Here is a 14,035-nt window from a genome sequence, read left to right as displayed (position 1 = left end):
TAAAGTGATAATAGTCAGCTACAAATTCGTACTAAAACTTTTTATTAAACTAACTTACATCATAGGCGGAATACATAAATTGAGACGAAGAAGTTCTAACTTGAGGAACACTCGGCGAGAATGGAGGAAGTTGAGGAACACTTGAAAATAAAGGTGCAGACTGAGGAATTAAGGGAGGTGCTTCAGGTGCACTTGCCGAAAATAAGGGAGGAGTTTGAAGAGTAACAGATATGGAAGTTTGAGAAGCATTATGTGAACTTGTTTTATTTTTCTTTGCCAACGCAAGCTCCAAACCACCTTTTGTCCGCCTTCGTCCCTTGCTAGTGCACTCTTTTCTCTTGAGTCCTTTTGCTTGGACTACATTTTTATCCGCTACACCATCCACTTCAAAGCTTTCGGGGCATTTGTTGGGGGGGCTTTCTTGTTGAATAGTATCTGAACAAGGCATATTGAATTTTGCGCTTAACATGGTTTCAATGTCTGCAATTAATTCATCCGCTTTCTCGACCGTCAAATTATATGTTTCTTCACTTTCAGAAGCTCTACACACTACTGATCTGAATATTGCCATCAATGACCTATAACGTGAAGTTTGATGCAATCTTACATCAACCTGAATATCATGCCCACACCTATCTTTCACATTTTCAAATCTTGCTTTTTTAGTCCATCTCTTCAGAATATACTGTGAAGGAATCTCTTTCAATTTGAGTCTTTCTCTAAGGATCTTCAAACAATGACTACACAAAATGCCCTTCATTTCAAACTTCCTATAATTGCAAGTGACCGAATCATCACACTCCTGCCTCACCTTCCTCACCCTTATACCATCACTATCAAGAACCGTATAAACGGTACTCTCACCATCATTTTCAATTTCTTCAATGTTGACTTCAAGGGACTTGACATACTCATCCTGAAATTCTTCAAAAATTTTATTTGTGTAAACATCTGCAGCTTGCTCCATAATCTTCACTTTAATATTCACCCTGGGCAACTTTTGGCATAGAGCATATTCGGCTTGTAACTCTTTGTACCTTTTCTCAGACAGAACTCGATCAAAATGCATGAAAAATTGCATTAAGTTATGATCAGACTGAATGAAATCCTTCAAGAAAGCATTAAAGGATTCACTAAGTTGGGTGCTACTCATGCCCGCACCCCATGCATTTCTAACATATGGCCAACCCCATTTTTCCTTGACCCCAAATGTTAACTTCAACCAATGATTATCTCTTACTTCATACTTGTCAAGCATTTCCTCCCATTTTAACATAAACTCTTCCTCATCCTCAATGTCGTACATAAACGTGTATAAAATACTCTTCACCCCCTTATCCTTCATCGACTTATCCTTGAAGATAGAATTTGCATGCCTTAATACATTTTGCATCAAATGCCAAGTGCAAAGGCGATGGGTTGTGTTAGGCATGACAATAGGTATGGCCTTAGCTATTGCAGCATCCTGATCCGTAAAAATTGTTTTTGGAGCCTTACTTGACATTGCCTCCAAGAATCTTCTAAAAAGCCATACGAAAGAATCGGCGGTCTCATCATACATCAAAGCTGCACCAAATACCACAGTTTCCCTATGATGGTTCAGTCCAACAAAAGACGCAAATGGTCTATGTGCACTATTTAACTTGTAAGTAGTGTCGAAAGTGACAACATCACCAAATTGCCCATAATCCATGATCATCTGAGCATCGGCCCAAAAAATGTTCGTAATCTGCTCCTCGTTATCTAATTGGACGGAGTAAAAAAAAGATGGATTCTCCAATGATTTGTCACGAAAATATTGCAAAATGCTACCTGCCTCCCCATATGCTAAACTGTTTTGCCTCTTCGTTCTCAAATAATTTTTTTGGTCAAGTTTTGTAAACCCAAGCGACTCCCTTCCACCAACTTCATTACCCATGAGCTCAAATGCAGCATTAAGACGGATTCCATATTTTTCGGCTAAATCTATTTCGGTTGCCTGTGATGCAGATATCTTCCTTTGGGATGGTAACATATGCGTACATTCTGCTGGTACGAAGATATGATTATGTTGTTCAAGAAAATCACTAACAAATTTTTTTTGAATATTCCTATCCCACTTAATGACAAGTCGGGCTTGACAACCAGTCCTCACTTCCTGCCTAGGATTTTTTGTTAATGGATCTCGCTTGTCGACAACCCGAAATCCTTCCTTATTACAGACAAATTGCCTTGAAGTGATTTGCCTGTCTTTGCTCTTGTTTACATAACCCCTTCTAATACTAAAGCCCAACCTTCCTCCATAAGTATTATAGAAATCATATGCTTCTTGTTCTGTATCAAATGTCATGCGAACTCTAGGCTTCCAATCTCACTTACCCCCGTCATTCTCATGATTGTTAGGTTCCATATCAAACAAGGAACTGTAAAAGAAAAATTAGGGTATGAAATAATTATTTTTGAAGCAAGTATTTTTCAAAATAATTTGAAGCATCCAATTCTAACCATATTGTTCTGTACTGGAAAATGATAGCTCCATCCATACATGTGTGCACACACACATTACAATCAACCAGATACCTACTTCCAGTAAACATACTAATGTGACACCGTAAATGATAAGCAGAAAATCGTACTTCAATTAATTCAATAATAATGAAGCAGAAAGAGAATCGAATTCAAATATATATACATATATATATATATATATGTTACCTAAACTATGTATGTTGCTTCAGTCAATAAACAGTGCTGCATACTCCTGGTGGATTCAATTTTGACTTACAGTTTAAATTCCAAGATGGATTCAATTTTAACTTACAGTTTAAATTCTTTTGTAGTTTGGTTCCCCCCCCCCCCTTTTTTTTTTTGATAAGTACTTCACTAATACTTTCAATAAAATTCTGACTCTGGCTCTTATTAAAATAAGTTTGAGAGTTCAGTTGTATTTGTTTTGGGCTTCAAAGTTTAAATTCCACATACTAATGATTCTTTCAGGGTTCAATTATTAATTTTGGTAGATATTTATTACAATTAAAAATATATTACCATCTTCAGCTTCAGATACTAAAATTGCTGTCTTAATCTGTAAATTTCTGATTCGTGTATTCAGAAATTTCTGAATACTAAAATTTGTGGGTTTGGTCTCTTCTAAAACATGAATCTGTAAATTTCTAATTCGTGTAAATTTCTGATTCAGACTAAAATTTAGAGCTTCATACATGAATCTGTGGGTTTGCTTTATACTAAAACATGAATCTGTAAATTTCTGATTCGTGCAAATTTCTGATTCAGACTAAAATTTAGAGCTTCATACATGAATCTGTGGGTTTGGTCTCTTCTAAAACATGAATCTGTAAATTTAAAAACAATGCTTGTTCATGTATGTATAAGAGAAACTTCGATTCAGACACAAACCCACAGATTCAGAAACTTCGATACAGCAGAGACCAAAAAAAAACAAAATCGAATTATACCTATATACGTTTCAATCGGTTGGAGCAGAGCAGGGGATCGACACGACGACGGGGATGCAGATATCGGCCTCAAACAAACTCTTCTTCGCTCTCGTTTCGCTCGCTTTTTCCCGCCGTCTGTATAGTTGTTCATATGGGGAGAAGTTTGAAATCCTAAATCTGTTTTTTTTTTTTTTTAAATTCCTCACCAAAACGATATCGTTTTGGTGAGGAGTATTCTGAGCCGTCCGATCCGCTCACTTTAAGAGATCACCCTAGAGGGTTACTCTAGACGATCCGCTCGCGGGGGTGTGTTTATGTCATTTTAGTTGTAATACCCTAAACCCCGTATTTTTGCAGAGAACAAGCCGCCTTCTCTCTCTCTCTCTCTCTCTCTCATAGTAGAGATTTAGAGAGAGAAAAAGAATTCGACGACGCAGAGACTATTCGCCATTATAGAGTTGTTCAGAGTAAGCACAAAAGGAACTTCATTTCTCACGCTTCTTCATGCACAACTATCATCGTCATCGTTCAGGTGACACTTTCTTCTCTCAAGCTCTCACTTCAATCTCAAAAAACTCGCTCACAGAAACCAATCCTTTTTAGTTCAAACAATCATGTCTGCGAAATGGCGAGCATTGCAACATCGCCATCGCTACACTTACAGCGCCATCATATTCCCACAATCTTACATAGATTCTCTGAATCAATTGCCTGTAGACACACTATCTCCTAAATTTTTCTCCGAATTGAAACAACTCGTCTCTCTCAATTCAATCTATGCACAAGTCAACCACGTTAAGAAACTCGCTTCGGCTTTCGGAGACTTACTAGGACAAAATCGAGAGGATTTAGTTTCCGATTCTGCTCCATTTTACTTGGAAATTCTTTTCCTCGAGAATTCTTTGCCCTTACACAGAACATTGGTTTCCGTCCTTGCAAAGAGTCGAAATTTTCAGTCCTCGATTAGTAATTGTTTTCGATTGCTTTGCGATGAGTATGGTGGTGTGAATGGAAAAGGGAAGAGGTTTTGTGTGTCCCGTGTGGCTCTGTCGATGATGAGTTCGCCCAAGTTAGGGTATTTAGTGGAAATTATTGAGGAATGTGCTATTTTGGTGGCTTTGGATATAGTATCTGGTTTGAATTCTGTTGTTTCGGTGACTAATGATTGGTCTAGGCCTTCGCCGATTGTTATGGAACAGTGTCAAGAGGCTTTGTCTTGTATGTATTACTTGCTTCAGCGTTTTCCCTTGAAGTTCAATGGTTTAATTGCTAGTCAGAGTGATTTGGTACCTCAGGATTCCGATATTTTGGAGATGATTTTGATGTCCATTTTAAGCATTCTGAAATCGCCTGCATTTTCAAGGGATTGTTTTGTGGCTGCAGGGGTTAGCTTTTGTGCAGCTCTCCAGGTGTGTCTCAGTCCCGAGGAGCTTGGTTTGGCTATCATGGAAGGTGTCTTTTTTCGAACAAATTGTGTTCGTGTTGGTAGTCCTCACAATGAATTCAAGGATGCAATTTTCAAGGTTCCATTCAAGGGGGATTTGTATTGTGAAATCCGTAATTTTTCTGTTTTGAGTAGACTCTGCTTGATAAGAGGAATCCTTACGGCAGTTTCTAGAACAGTACTTAATACTCAGTTTGTTGTATCAGGGTACGATATTAGTGGTTTTCATGCTAATGGAGACATAATTAACCCAGTTCAGACAATTCTCTATGATGGAATTTTGCCTGAGCTGTGCAAGTACTGTGAGAACCCAACTGATAGCCATTTTAACTTCCATGCATTAACTGTAATGCAGATCTGTTTGCAACAGATAAAAACTTTAATACAAGCTAATGTTGGTAATCCAACAGAAGATTATGATCCAATCTCAGAGGACATGGGTACCCGCATATTGAGCATCATATGGAATAACCTTGAGGATCCTCTTAGTCAAACTGTCAAACAAGTTCATCTTATTTTTGATCTATTCTTAGACATTCAGTCTACCCTCCGTTGGTCAGAGGGCAGTGAGAGAATAAAGTTGTCTTTACAGAAAATTACATCAAATCTTCTCCGCCTAGGACCACGTTGCAAGGGAAGATATGTTCCTTTAGCTTCTCTGACCAAGAGGTTGGGAGCAAAGGCTATTTTAGATATGAGCTCTGACTTGCTGTTTGAAGCGACACATGCTTACATTGATGATGATGTTTGCTGTGCTGTCACAACATTCTTGAAGTGTTTTCTCGAGTGTTTGCGTGATGAATGTTGGAGCAGTGATGGTGTTGAAAGTGGTTATGCAAAATACAGAGGTCATTGCTTGCCTCCCTTTTTGTTTGGTCTTGCTTCTGGAGTCTCAAAGCTCCGCTCAAATTTGAACACGTATGCCTTGCCTTTGTTACTAGAATTGGATGTGGATGCCATCTTTTCCATGCTTGCTTTCATTTCGGTCGGGCAAGGTGAAGTAGAGATTGAACTGGTTTATCCTGAGCTCAGTAGTATATATATGCCTCTCAGGGTTGAACAACAAGTGGCCATTTTGGTCTCCTTGATCAAGGTTTCTCGCTTTCTTGCTTTGATTGAAGGGGATATTGACTGGTGTGATAATTCTTTAGTATCTCAGGAAGGGGGAAGCCTGAGAGCAGGAAAGATTGATTGTTATGCTGTTTTCTGCATCAAGGGGATAAAGGTTAAAGTCCTGGCAGAGTGGCTAGTACTTGCACTCATCCATGTTGATGAGTCACTTCGTATAGATGCAGCAGAGTCTCTATTTTTAAACCCAAAGACATCAAGTCTACCATCCCGTTTAGAACTCAGTCTGATGAAAGAAGCAGTGCCATTGAACATGAGATGTTGCTCGACAGCTTTTCAGATGAAATGGAGCAGCTTGTTCAGAAAGTTCTTTTCTCGGGTTCGGACGGCCTTGGAGAGACAAATTAAGCAGGGAGGCTGGCAACCTTTTGCAGACTGTGACAGTAAGGAAGTTTCTCCGTGTAAGGGAACTGAGGAAGCTGCAGTTAACAAAGCAGAGGATCTTTTTTACTTCATGAAGTGGATGAGTTCCTTTTTGTTTTTCTCATGCTATCCTTCTGCTCCATATGAGAGAAAAATAATGGCCATGGAGCTCATGTTGATAATGATTAATGTTTGGTCTATTGTACCTCCTTCACAAGGAGAGCGAGATTCTGCTTCTTATGAGCCCAGTCTCTGTCCTTACAATCAAGGGTTGACTTCGCCTGATTCAACTTTGCTGTTAGTTGGTTCAGTTATTGATAGTTGGGATCGGCTGCGAGAAAGTTCGTACCGCATTCTGCTACATTTTCCTACTCCACTTCCTGGCATTTGTAGTCAAGACATGGTCCAAAAAGTAATCACATGGGCTAAGCAATTAGTTTGCAGTCCTCGTGTCAGAGAAAGTGATGCTGGAGCTCTGACTTTAAGACTCATATTTAGGAAGTATGTGTTGGAACTTGGGTGGATGGTCAAACCTTCTTGCAATGTTGTTTCTTTTTATTCACATGAGCTGTCGAATGGGGATCTTCAAAATTGTAATACTAGCTCTCCTGCAGTAGAATATGTAAGATCGCTTATTGATTGGTTGCATGTTGCTGTGGAGGAGGGAGAGAAGGATCTTTCTGACGCATGCAAGAAAAGCTTTATTCATGGCGTATTGCTTACTCTTCGTTATACGGTTGAGGAATTGGACTGGAATTCCAATGTAGTATTGTCTAGTCTTTCCGAGATGAGACTCACACTAGAGAAGCTCTTGGAATTGGTCATGCGAATAACTTCATTGGCTCTTTGGGTGGTTTCTGCTGATGCTTGGTATTTACCTGAGGACATGGACGGTATGATTGATGATGATGCCTTTTTGTCAGAGGTTTCAGCTGAGATTGATGTTTCTGTGTCTGTATCCGAACATGATGTTAAAAACTCAAGAGTTGTGCGAGATGTCCAACCATCAGAGCAGATTGTCATGGTTGGTTGCTGGCTAGCAATGAAAGAGGTAATTAACTATTATTCTGTTCTGGGTAGTTGCTTGTTCACAATATGTAACTAGTGAGGACAATTACACCATCATCCTTTGATTTGCTCATAGTTAGTTTCTTTTGCTTGTTCTAGTTGCTATCTGAAAAATAATGCTACCTGTGCAGAAAATGGTAGAGCCTCAGATAAAGAATTATATACATAAGATAGGATCAAGCAAAAGTTTACATATATAGTTTTTTAATATTTTATTTCCAGTCTTTTTACATTAATATTTTAATATTTATTGTTACCTTTCGTGTTTTCAGGTGAGTCTTCTTCTAGGAACCATCATAAGAAAAATTCCTTTGCCTACTTCAGACTCATCAAAATTTGGGGATCCATTTTCTGATGCCACCAGTGCTCCATCTATGGCATCTGATGTAGTGCTTGATCTGAAACAACTTGAGACTATTGGAAACCACTTCTTGGAAGTCCTTCTGAAAATGAAGCACAATGGTGCAATTGATAAGACAAGGGCTGGTTTTACAGCTCTCTGCAACCGTTTACTCTGTTCAAATGATCCAAGGTATAACTCATGGCATAGTTTCAGAGGTCATGATATTACAAGGAATGTCATCTGCCGATGAATTTATCTGTCATCAACCTGAAAAGAAAGCAAAAAACCAAAATTCGATATTTATATGGGTTTGATTGGAATTTGCTCTTTTGTTGAACTTTTGATTTCCATGGCGTATCTTAATGGAATCACATCCTGGTCTTTGTTGGAATGTGTTCCACATCGCTTGAAATTGCTCCATCTGTACTAGTTATAAGGCTCTAGTTTCCCTCTCCTTAATACCTAAGTTTTAAGGAGAAGTGTGGGTTGGACTTTTCAACTTGGTATCAGAGCTTGGTTGGGCCTGTGATTGGTGTGCCGTTTGTCCGGCTACTGTATGTTGTAGTGGTCCAAGAGGGTGTGTTGGAATGTGTCTCACATCGCCTAGAATTGTCCCATCTATACTAGTTATAAGACTCTAGTTTCCCTCTCTTTAATACCTGGGTTTTAAAGAGAAGTGTGGGCTGAGCTTTTCGATTGTCTTCGCATGACATTCACTTGGTGGCCCTCTAGCTCTTTTTTCGGTCCTTGTTAGGATGCAAATTGCGGAGTTGCTAGTCTCTGATAATTTTTTTTTTTTTTTGTGTGAATTGTGGTATTCAAAAAGTTTTTTGGGTAATTTCTTTCTAAAAATCTCGGCTGTGTTTGGTTGCGTTTTCAAACCATGGTTCTACGCCTTGATTCAAGTATGATGTTTGGAACGTGTTCTGAAATCACGTTTCCAAAACTCTGCACAAAACACTCTGTCTCCGGCGCGGTTTTCGGCATTTTTTTTTTTCAAATTTAATCTAACCAGTCGTCCCACCGGTTGACAGGAACAGTGAATTTTTTTTTTTTTTTGCAATTTACATATGTTAATTTTTATATATTCGAAAAAAATATTTTTCGAATTTTAAAATATTTTTATATGTTTTAATAGAATTTTGAGTTGTATGTTTGATTATGAGTTGTAAGTTTTTGTATCAAATATCATATGTCACATCAAAAATTCCTCACTCAATTCAAAACTTTTTTCAAAACTCTTCACCAAACAAATTTTCCACACTCAAATCATAATTCTAAAACTCACAAACTCAAAATACAACTCATACTCTCAAATTATATTTACAAAACTCTACCAAACGCAACCCTCAATTTCGACTAGTTCTTAACAAATATATATTTTTTTGTTTCTTCTTGAAGAATATGGAGTCGAAAACCCACATTTGTGGATTTTTGTACACTTGTGTAGTAATTCCAGTCATAATAATTACCTTACCAGTAACAATTAGAGACACATTCTTTGTATCTTGAAGATTATCATTTTTCTTTAAATAGGAATGTCTTGACAACAAAAAAATCAGATATTTTCAAGTTTGTGCTGTATGATGGTTGATTTCATAATCAAATTAGTTCTGTTGCACAACCTATTTTTGCAGGGTGATATAAGCTCACAAGAGTTTGTGCTGTTGAATGTTTTTGAAGGATAATCATTCACTTCTACAAGTGTTCCTTCTTATGCATCAAAATGGAATCCATGCTTTATTTTTTTTTGTTTCTGCAAGGTGATGTGGGGTCCATTAGAGTGTTTCACAGACACAACACTATCTGTTTGTATTGCCTGTCTGGACTGTCTGTGAACCTTTCGTGTCTTAAGACATGGAGTAGATGAAACTGTACAATTTGTTTCTGGACAAAGACAAATTCTTTTACTTATTTTTCATTGGTAGACTTATCCTAATTGATCAATTTGGGTTTGTGTTGCAACTAAATTTCATAGAGAAGTTGTCCCTATTTGCCAACCTTTGCTCACGCTGCAGATCATGAGAAATTTATTTACAGAATCATAAACATATACTATATCCATTTTCTAAAGTTATCTTCATTTGTCAGACTTTGTAAGTTGACGGAATCTTGGATGGAGCAACTTATGGAAAGAACTGTGGCCAAAGGACAAACAGTGGATGATTTATTGAGGAGAAGTGCAGGTATTCCTGCAGCATTCACTGCTCTTTTTCTCTCAGAGCCAGAAGGTACACCAAAGAGGCTCCTCCCAAGGGCACTACGTTGGCTAATAGATGTAGCTAACAGGTCTTTGCTGGATCCGACTGATGTAAACACCCCAAACAATGATTCATGCAATAGTTTGTCTATAAATTCAAACCAACCAACTGCTTCCCCAGTGTCTCTTGAGATGGATATTAGTGGAAGGACCTCTAAGATCCGTGATGAGGGTGTCGTTCCCACTGTGCATGCATTTAATGTTCTCAGAGTTGCTTTCAATGATACCAACCTAGCAACTGATGTCTCAGGTTTTTCTGCTGAGGCTTTGATTATCTCGATACGTTCTTTCTCTTCTTCCTATTGGGAGATCAGGAACAGTGCCTGTCTTGCTTACACTGCCTTGGTTCGTCGCATGATTGGATTTCTCAACGTACAAAAACGAGAATCTGCACGGCGTTCACTAACTGGACTTGAAATTTTCCACAGGTGTGCTGTCACCATCTTATTTGCCTTACATTTTTGTGTCTACTTTATTTTGGTAACTTCTTGCATTATTATACATACCTATGAACTTCTAAAAACTTCTAAAGTTTGCCTGAACTGTTGAAGTCTACAGATTTGCACAGTTCTGAAATTTTTTTTAGTTTCCATTTGAATATTCTTCTAGTGTTAAAATGTAATCTGAAACACGTTTCTTTTTATTTTTTTGGAGTTTAAATCTATCATGTTCTTTAAAGCAATATTACCTTTTAAGTACACAATTTTGAGTATTTTGGAAGCCTTGATTTGTAAAGGAGCATGGACCTATAATCAGCTACCTGTTTTTGGCAGTTACACTTCAGACTTGCTTTATGATCACACATTCTTTCTTATTGTATTGAGATATAATGCTTCTTTTTCTTGTTCCCTCCCTCACTTAAGAAATGGCTGAATCTTTCTTCTCTGAAGGTATCCAACATTGCATCCATTCTTATACAATGAACTGAGAGTTGCGACTGAGTTTCTTAACGATAGGCCTCCCCAACATCCAGAAACCAACCTGGCTAGAGTTGTGCACCCAAGCTTATGCCCCATGCTAATTCTTTTATCTCGGCTTAAGCCTTCAACAGTTGCAAGTGAAACTGGAGATACCCTGGACCCTTTCCTATTCATGCCATTTATCAGGAGATGCTCCATCCAAAGCAATCATCGAGTTCGTGTTCTTGCATCAAGAGCTTTAACAGGCCTGGTATCTAATGAGAAACTGCCAACTGTCCTGCTCAATATTGCCTCCGAGTTGCCTTGCAGAGAGAGTCAAATGATGTCAACTTCAGACCCATCTATCCCAGTCAGCATGAACGATGAAAAGAACAATTTTTCCTGTAATTCAATTCATGGAATGCTATTGCAGTTAAGCTCTCTTCTGGAAAACAATTGTAGGAATCTCACTGATTTTTCTAAGAAAGATCAGATAATCGGGGACTTGTTCCAAGTTCTTGTGATGTGTTCATGGATTGGAAGACCCAGATTGTGCCCTTGCCCGACCATCAACTGCTGCTTCTTAAGGGTGCTAGATATCATGCTCGGTATTGCAAGAACGTGCCATATAAGCAAAATTATTGGTCCCATTTGGGACCTCCTCTGGGAGTTATCCTCAGAATGCTTGGATGTAGAAGCTACTCATGGACAATTGTGTTATGATCCAACTACAGTAGAACTTCGCAAACAAGCAGCAATTTCCTACTTCAATTGTGTTTCCCAAGCATCTAAAGAAGTAGCTGAAGAAGATTTCCTGATGCCACACAAATGCTCTCCACCTGCTTCACATTTGGCAGTGATACCTGAAATGGAGAATGCCTGTTTCAGTTTTCTGCAAAGGTTGGTACGCGCCATGTCAGATGCATCATATGAAGTTCGAATTGCAACATTGAAGTGGCTTCTTTTATTCCTGAAAGCTACAGAACCAGGTATGGAGGCTAGTGACCAATCTAAGAGTGAGATTAGCATTGCACATTGGATCAAAACTAACCTCCAGGCAGCACTGATGAAGATTTTAGTGGCAGAGAAGAATCACAAATGCACGTATTACATTCTAAAAATTCTTTTTACTTGGAACTTGCTGCAATTTCAGAAACCAGTCAGCCAACAATGTGCGGAAACCGTATATCTTGGTGATATGGATTTTGATTCAGTCTTACAGTTTTGGGATAAGTTGGTTTCTTTATACAAGCATACAAGACATGCGAAGACTCAAGAAATACTCATCTGTTGCATGGGAATATGTGTGAAGTGTTTTGCTGATTTGTTTACAAGCTCTGTTATTTCCAACTTAGAGATGAGGACAACAGCTGAACCTGGCAAATATGATCAATTTGAGAGATTGGCTCACATCTATGATTGCATTGTTTTCTATGTCAACCTAATTGAACAACACAGTGCCTCATCGGAGACCATTAACAAGCGAAAGTCGGCTGCAGAATCTTTGGTAGCATCTGGTTTGCTAGAACAAGCAGAGCTTATTGGCTATTTTGTCTCCAATATTCAAATACCATCTGAAAATCCATCTTCCGTTTTTGAACCAAGAGATGCTGTTAATATGTATGCACATAAAATACTAGATATATGGTTCACATGCATCAAGCTTCTGGAGGATGAGGATGAAGAGCTTAGAAGGAGGCTTGCTATAGATGTGCAGAAGTGCTTTACTTCCAAGAGACCACGAGAAAACTCTCAGACTGCAGTGGTTCCCTCCCAAGTGGAGAAAGTAATCGAATTGAGTTTTGAGCATCTATTTTCAATCTTTGGTAACTGGCTCAAGTACTTCAACTATCTTTCCCAGTGGGTTATTAATGTGGCAAACTATGTAATATCCACAGGTGATCTTGTCAGACGGGTTTTTGACAAGGAGATTGATAATCATCATGAAGAGAAGTTGTTGATCTGTCAGATCTGTTGTTCTCATTTGGAGAAGCTTCCGATTTCAAAATCTTGGGCAGTTGACTTTTCTGACAAACAGGGGGTAAGTAATTTCTTACATACATGGAGAACGAGATTTTACCATCACTTGATATCATTTGCAAATGATCATAAAGGCAAACATGAAGGGGTTGATTGGATCGGTAGTGTGGGTAACCATAAGGATGCATTTTTACCACTATATGCAAATTTGCTTGGATTTTATGCCCTCTCAAAATGCGTTTTCATACGGGAATCTGAAAGCGGTAACTCTCTACTTTTTGATGTTGTTGAACTTGGAGAAGCTATCAATCCATTTATGAGGAACCCTTTAATTTCGAACTTGTATTTTTTAGTAGTTAGGTTACATGAGAAAATGGTTTGTGCCTCTTGTCATTTGATTGACAAATCCAGAGGAGATGGATCAACTTGGGATGGTTTTGATCCATATTTCTTACTTAGGTGAGACAGAATTTGTATACTAGCTGCTTGGTTCCATATAGAAAGTGATTCAAAGAACTTGAGTCATGTTTGGGGAAGGTTGTTTTGAATTTTATCCCCTAACCATGTAACAACTTGCTGTATTAATTTTTAGAGTTTAATGCAAGTCTAGCGTGCACGCGCACACAGACACACACACACACTCTCTCTCTCTCTCTCTCTCTGTGCGCCTCAATGGATGCAAGTCTTGATCAGCTTTTTCACTTGTTTAGTATGCTTGCTGTCAGTACGAGGCTTACGGTTCAAGCAGGTTCAGACCCATTTTGCTCTACTTTTTCTACTTCTTAATGTTCTTTTTTTTTTTTTTTTTAATCTGTGATTGGATGGTAAAATGTTATCAAGTGTAACGATATGCAAGTTGCTCTTACCTGATGATTCTTGAGTTGTACAAATTATTGTACTTCATATCTTTCACAATTCCTTTTGTTTGATTGAACCATAATTAGTCATTTTTTGTAATATAGAGGCATGAGCAGTTTTCTCGAAAAGGCAAAATTGAGAAGGAAAATTGAAGGTCTGACATGTTTGAAGCCATATTATCAGATAGCTGAGGGAATCTAGGTAGAGGCCTTGGCAATTTGCTGGGATCCCTTGGAAGAATTGTCTTTCACTGCC

At 38.3% G+C, this 14,035-nt stretch overlaps 2 protein-coding genes across 2 annotated transcripts; one reads left to right on the top strand and one right to left on the bottom strand.

Annotated features, from left to right (window-relative positions):
- Window positions 1–49: 49 nt before the first annotated feature.
- Window positions 50–2,329, bottom strand: LOC145822883 (protein FAR1-RELATED SEQUENCE 5-like). Its single transcript, XM_082921316.1, has one exon. It carries the CDS (start codon window positions 2,327–2,329, stop codon window positions 50–52), a length of 2,280 nt encoding a protein of 759 aa, XP_082777442.1.
- Window positions 2,330–3,785: 1,456 nt separating this feature from the next.
- LOC114307791 (thyroid adenoma-associated-like protein) lies at window positions 3,786–13,554 on the top strand. Its single transcript, XM_028253199.2, has 4 exons — window positions 3,786–7,423; window positions 7,713–7,972; window positions 9,875–10,471; window positions 10,934–13,554. Exons 1-4 carry the CDS (start codon window positions 4,052–4,054, stop codon window positions 13,383–13,385), a joined length of 6,681 nt encoding a protein of 2,226 aa, XP_028109000.2. The 5' UTR covers window positions 3,786–4,051; the 3' UTR covers window positions 13,386–13,554.
- The last annotated feature ends 481 nt before the right edge of the window (window positions 13,555–14,035 follow it).

Source organism: Camellia sinensis, chromosome 1 (assembly GCF_055761805.1).
Source record: "Camellia sinensis isolate YWXY chromosome 1, ASM5576180v1, whole genome shotgun sequence".
Classification (NCBI taxonomy): Eukaryota; Viridiplantae; Streptophyta; class Magnoliopsida; order Ericales; family Theaceae; genus Camellia; species Camellia sinensis.
Note: the sequence above shows the minus strand (reverse complement) of the source record. Positions and strands in the feature narration are given on the sequence as shown.

Excerpts from the sequence above, each read along its gene's own strand:
- LOC145822883 (XM_082921316.1), bottom strand. The coding sequence starts at position 2,329 with ATGACATTTGATACAGAACAAGAAGCATATGATTTCTATAATACTTAT.
- LOC114307791 (XM_028253199.2), top strand. The coding sequence starts at position 4,052 with ATGTCTGCGAAATGGCGAGCATTGCAACATCGCCATCGCTACACTTAC. Across the intron at positions 7,424-7,712 it reads GCTGGCTAGCAATGAAAGAG|GTGAGTCTTCTTCTAGGAAC; the intron begins GTAATTAACTAT and ends TCGTGTTTTCAG. Across the intron at positions 10,472-10,933 it reads GGACTTGAAATTTTCCACAG|GTATCCAACATTGCATCCAT; the intron begins GTGTGCTGTCAC and ends TCTTCTCTGAAG.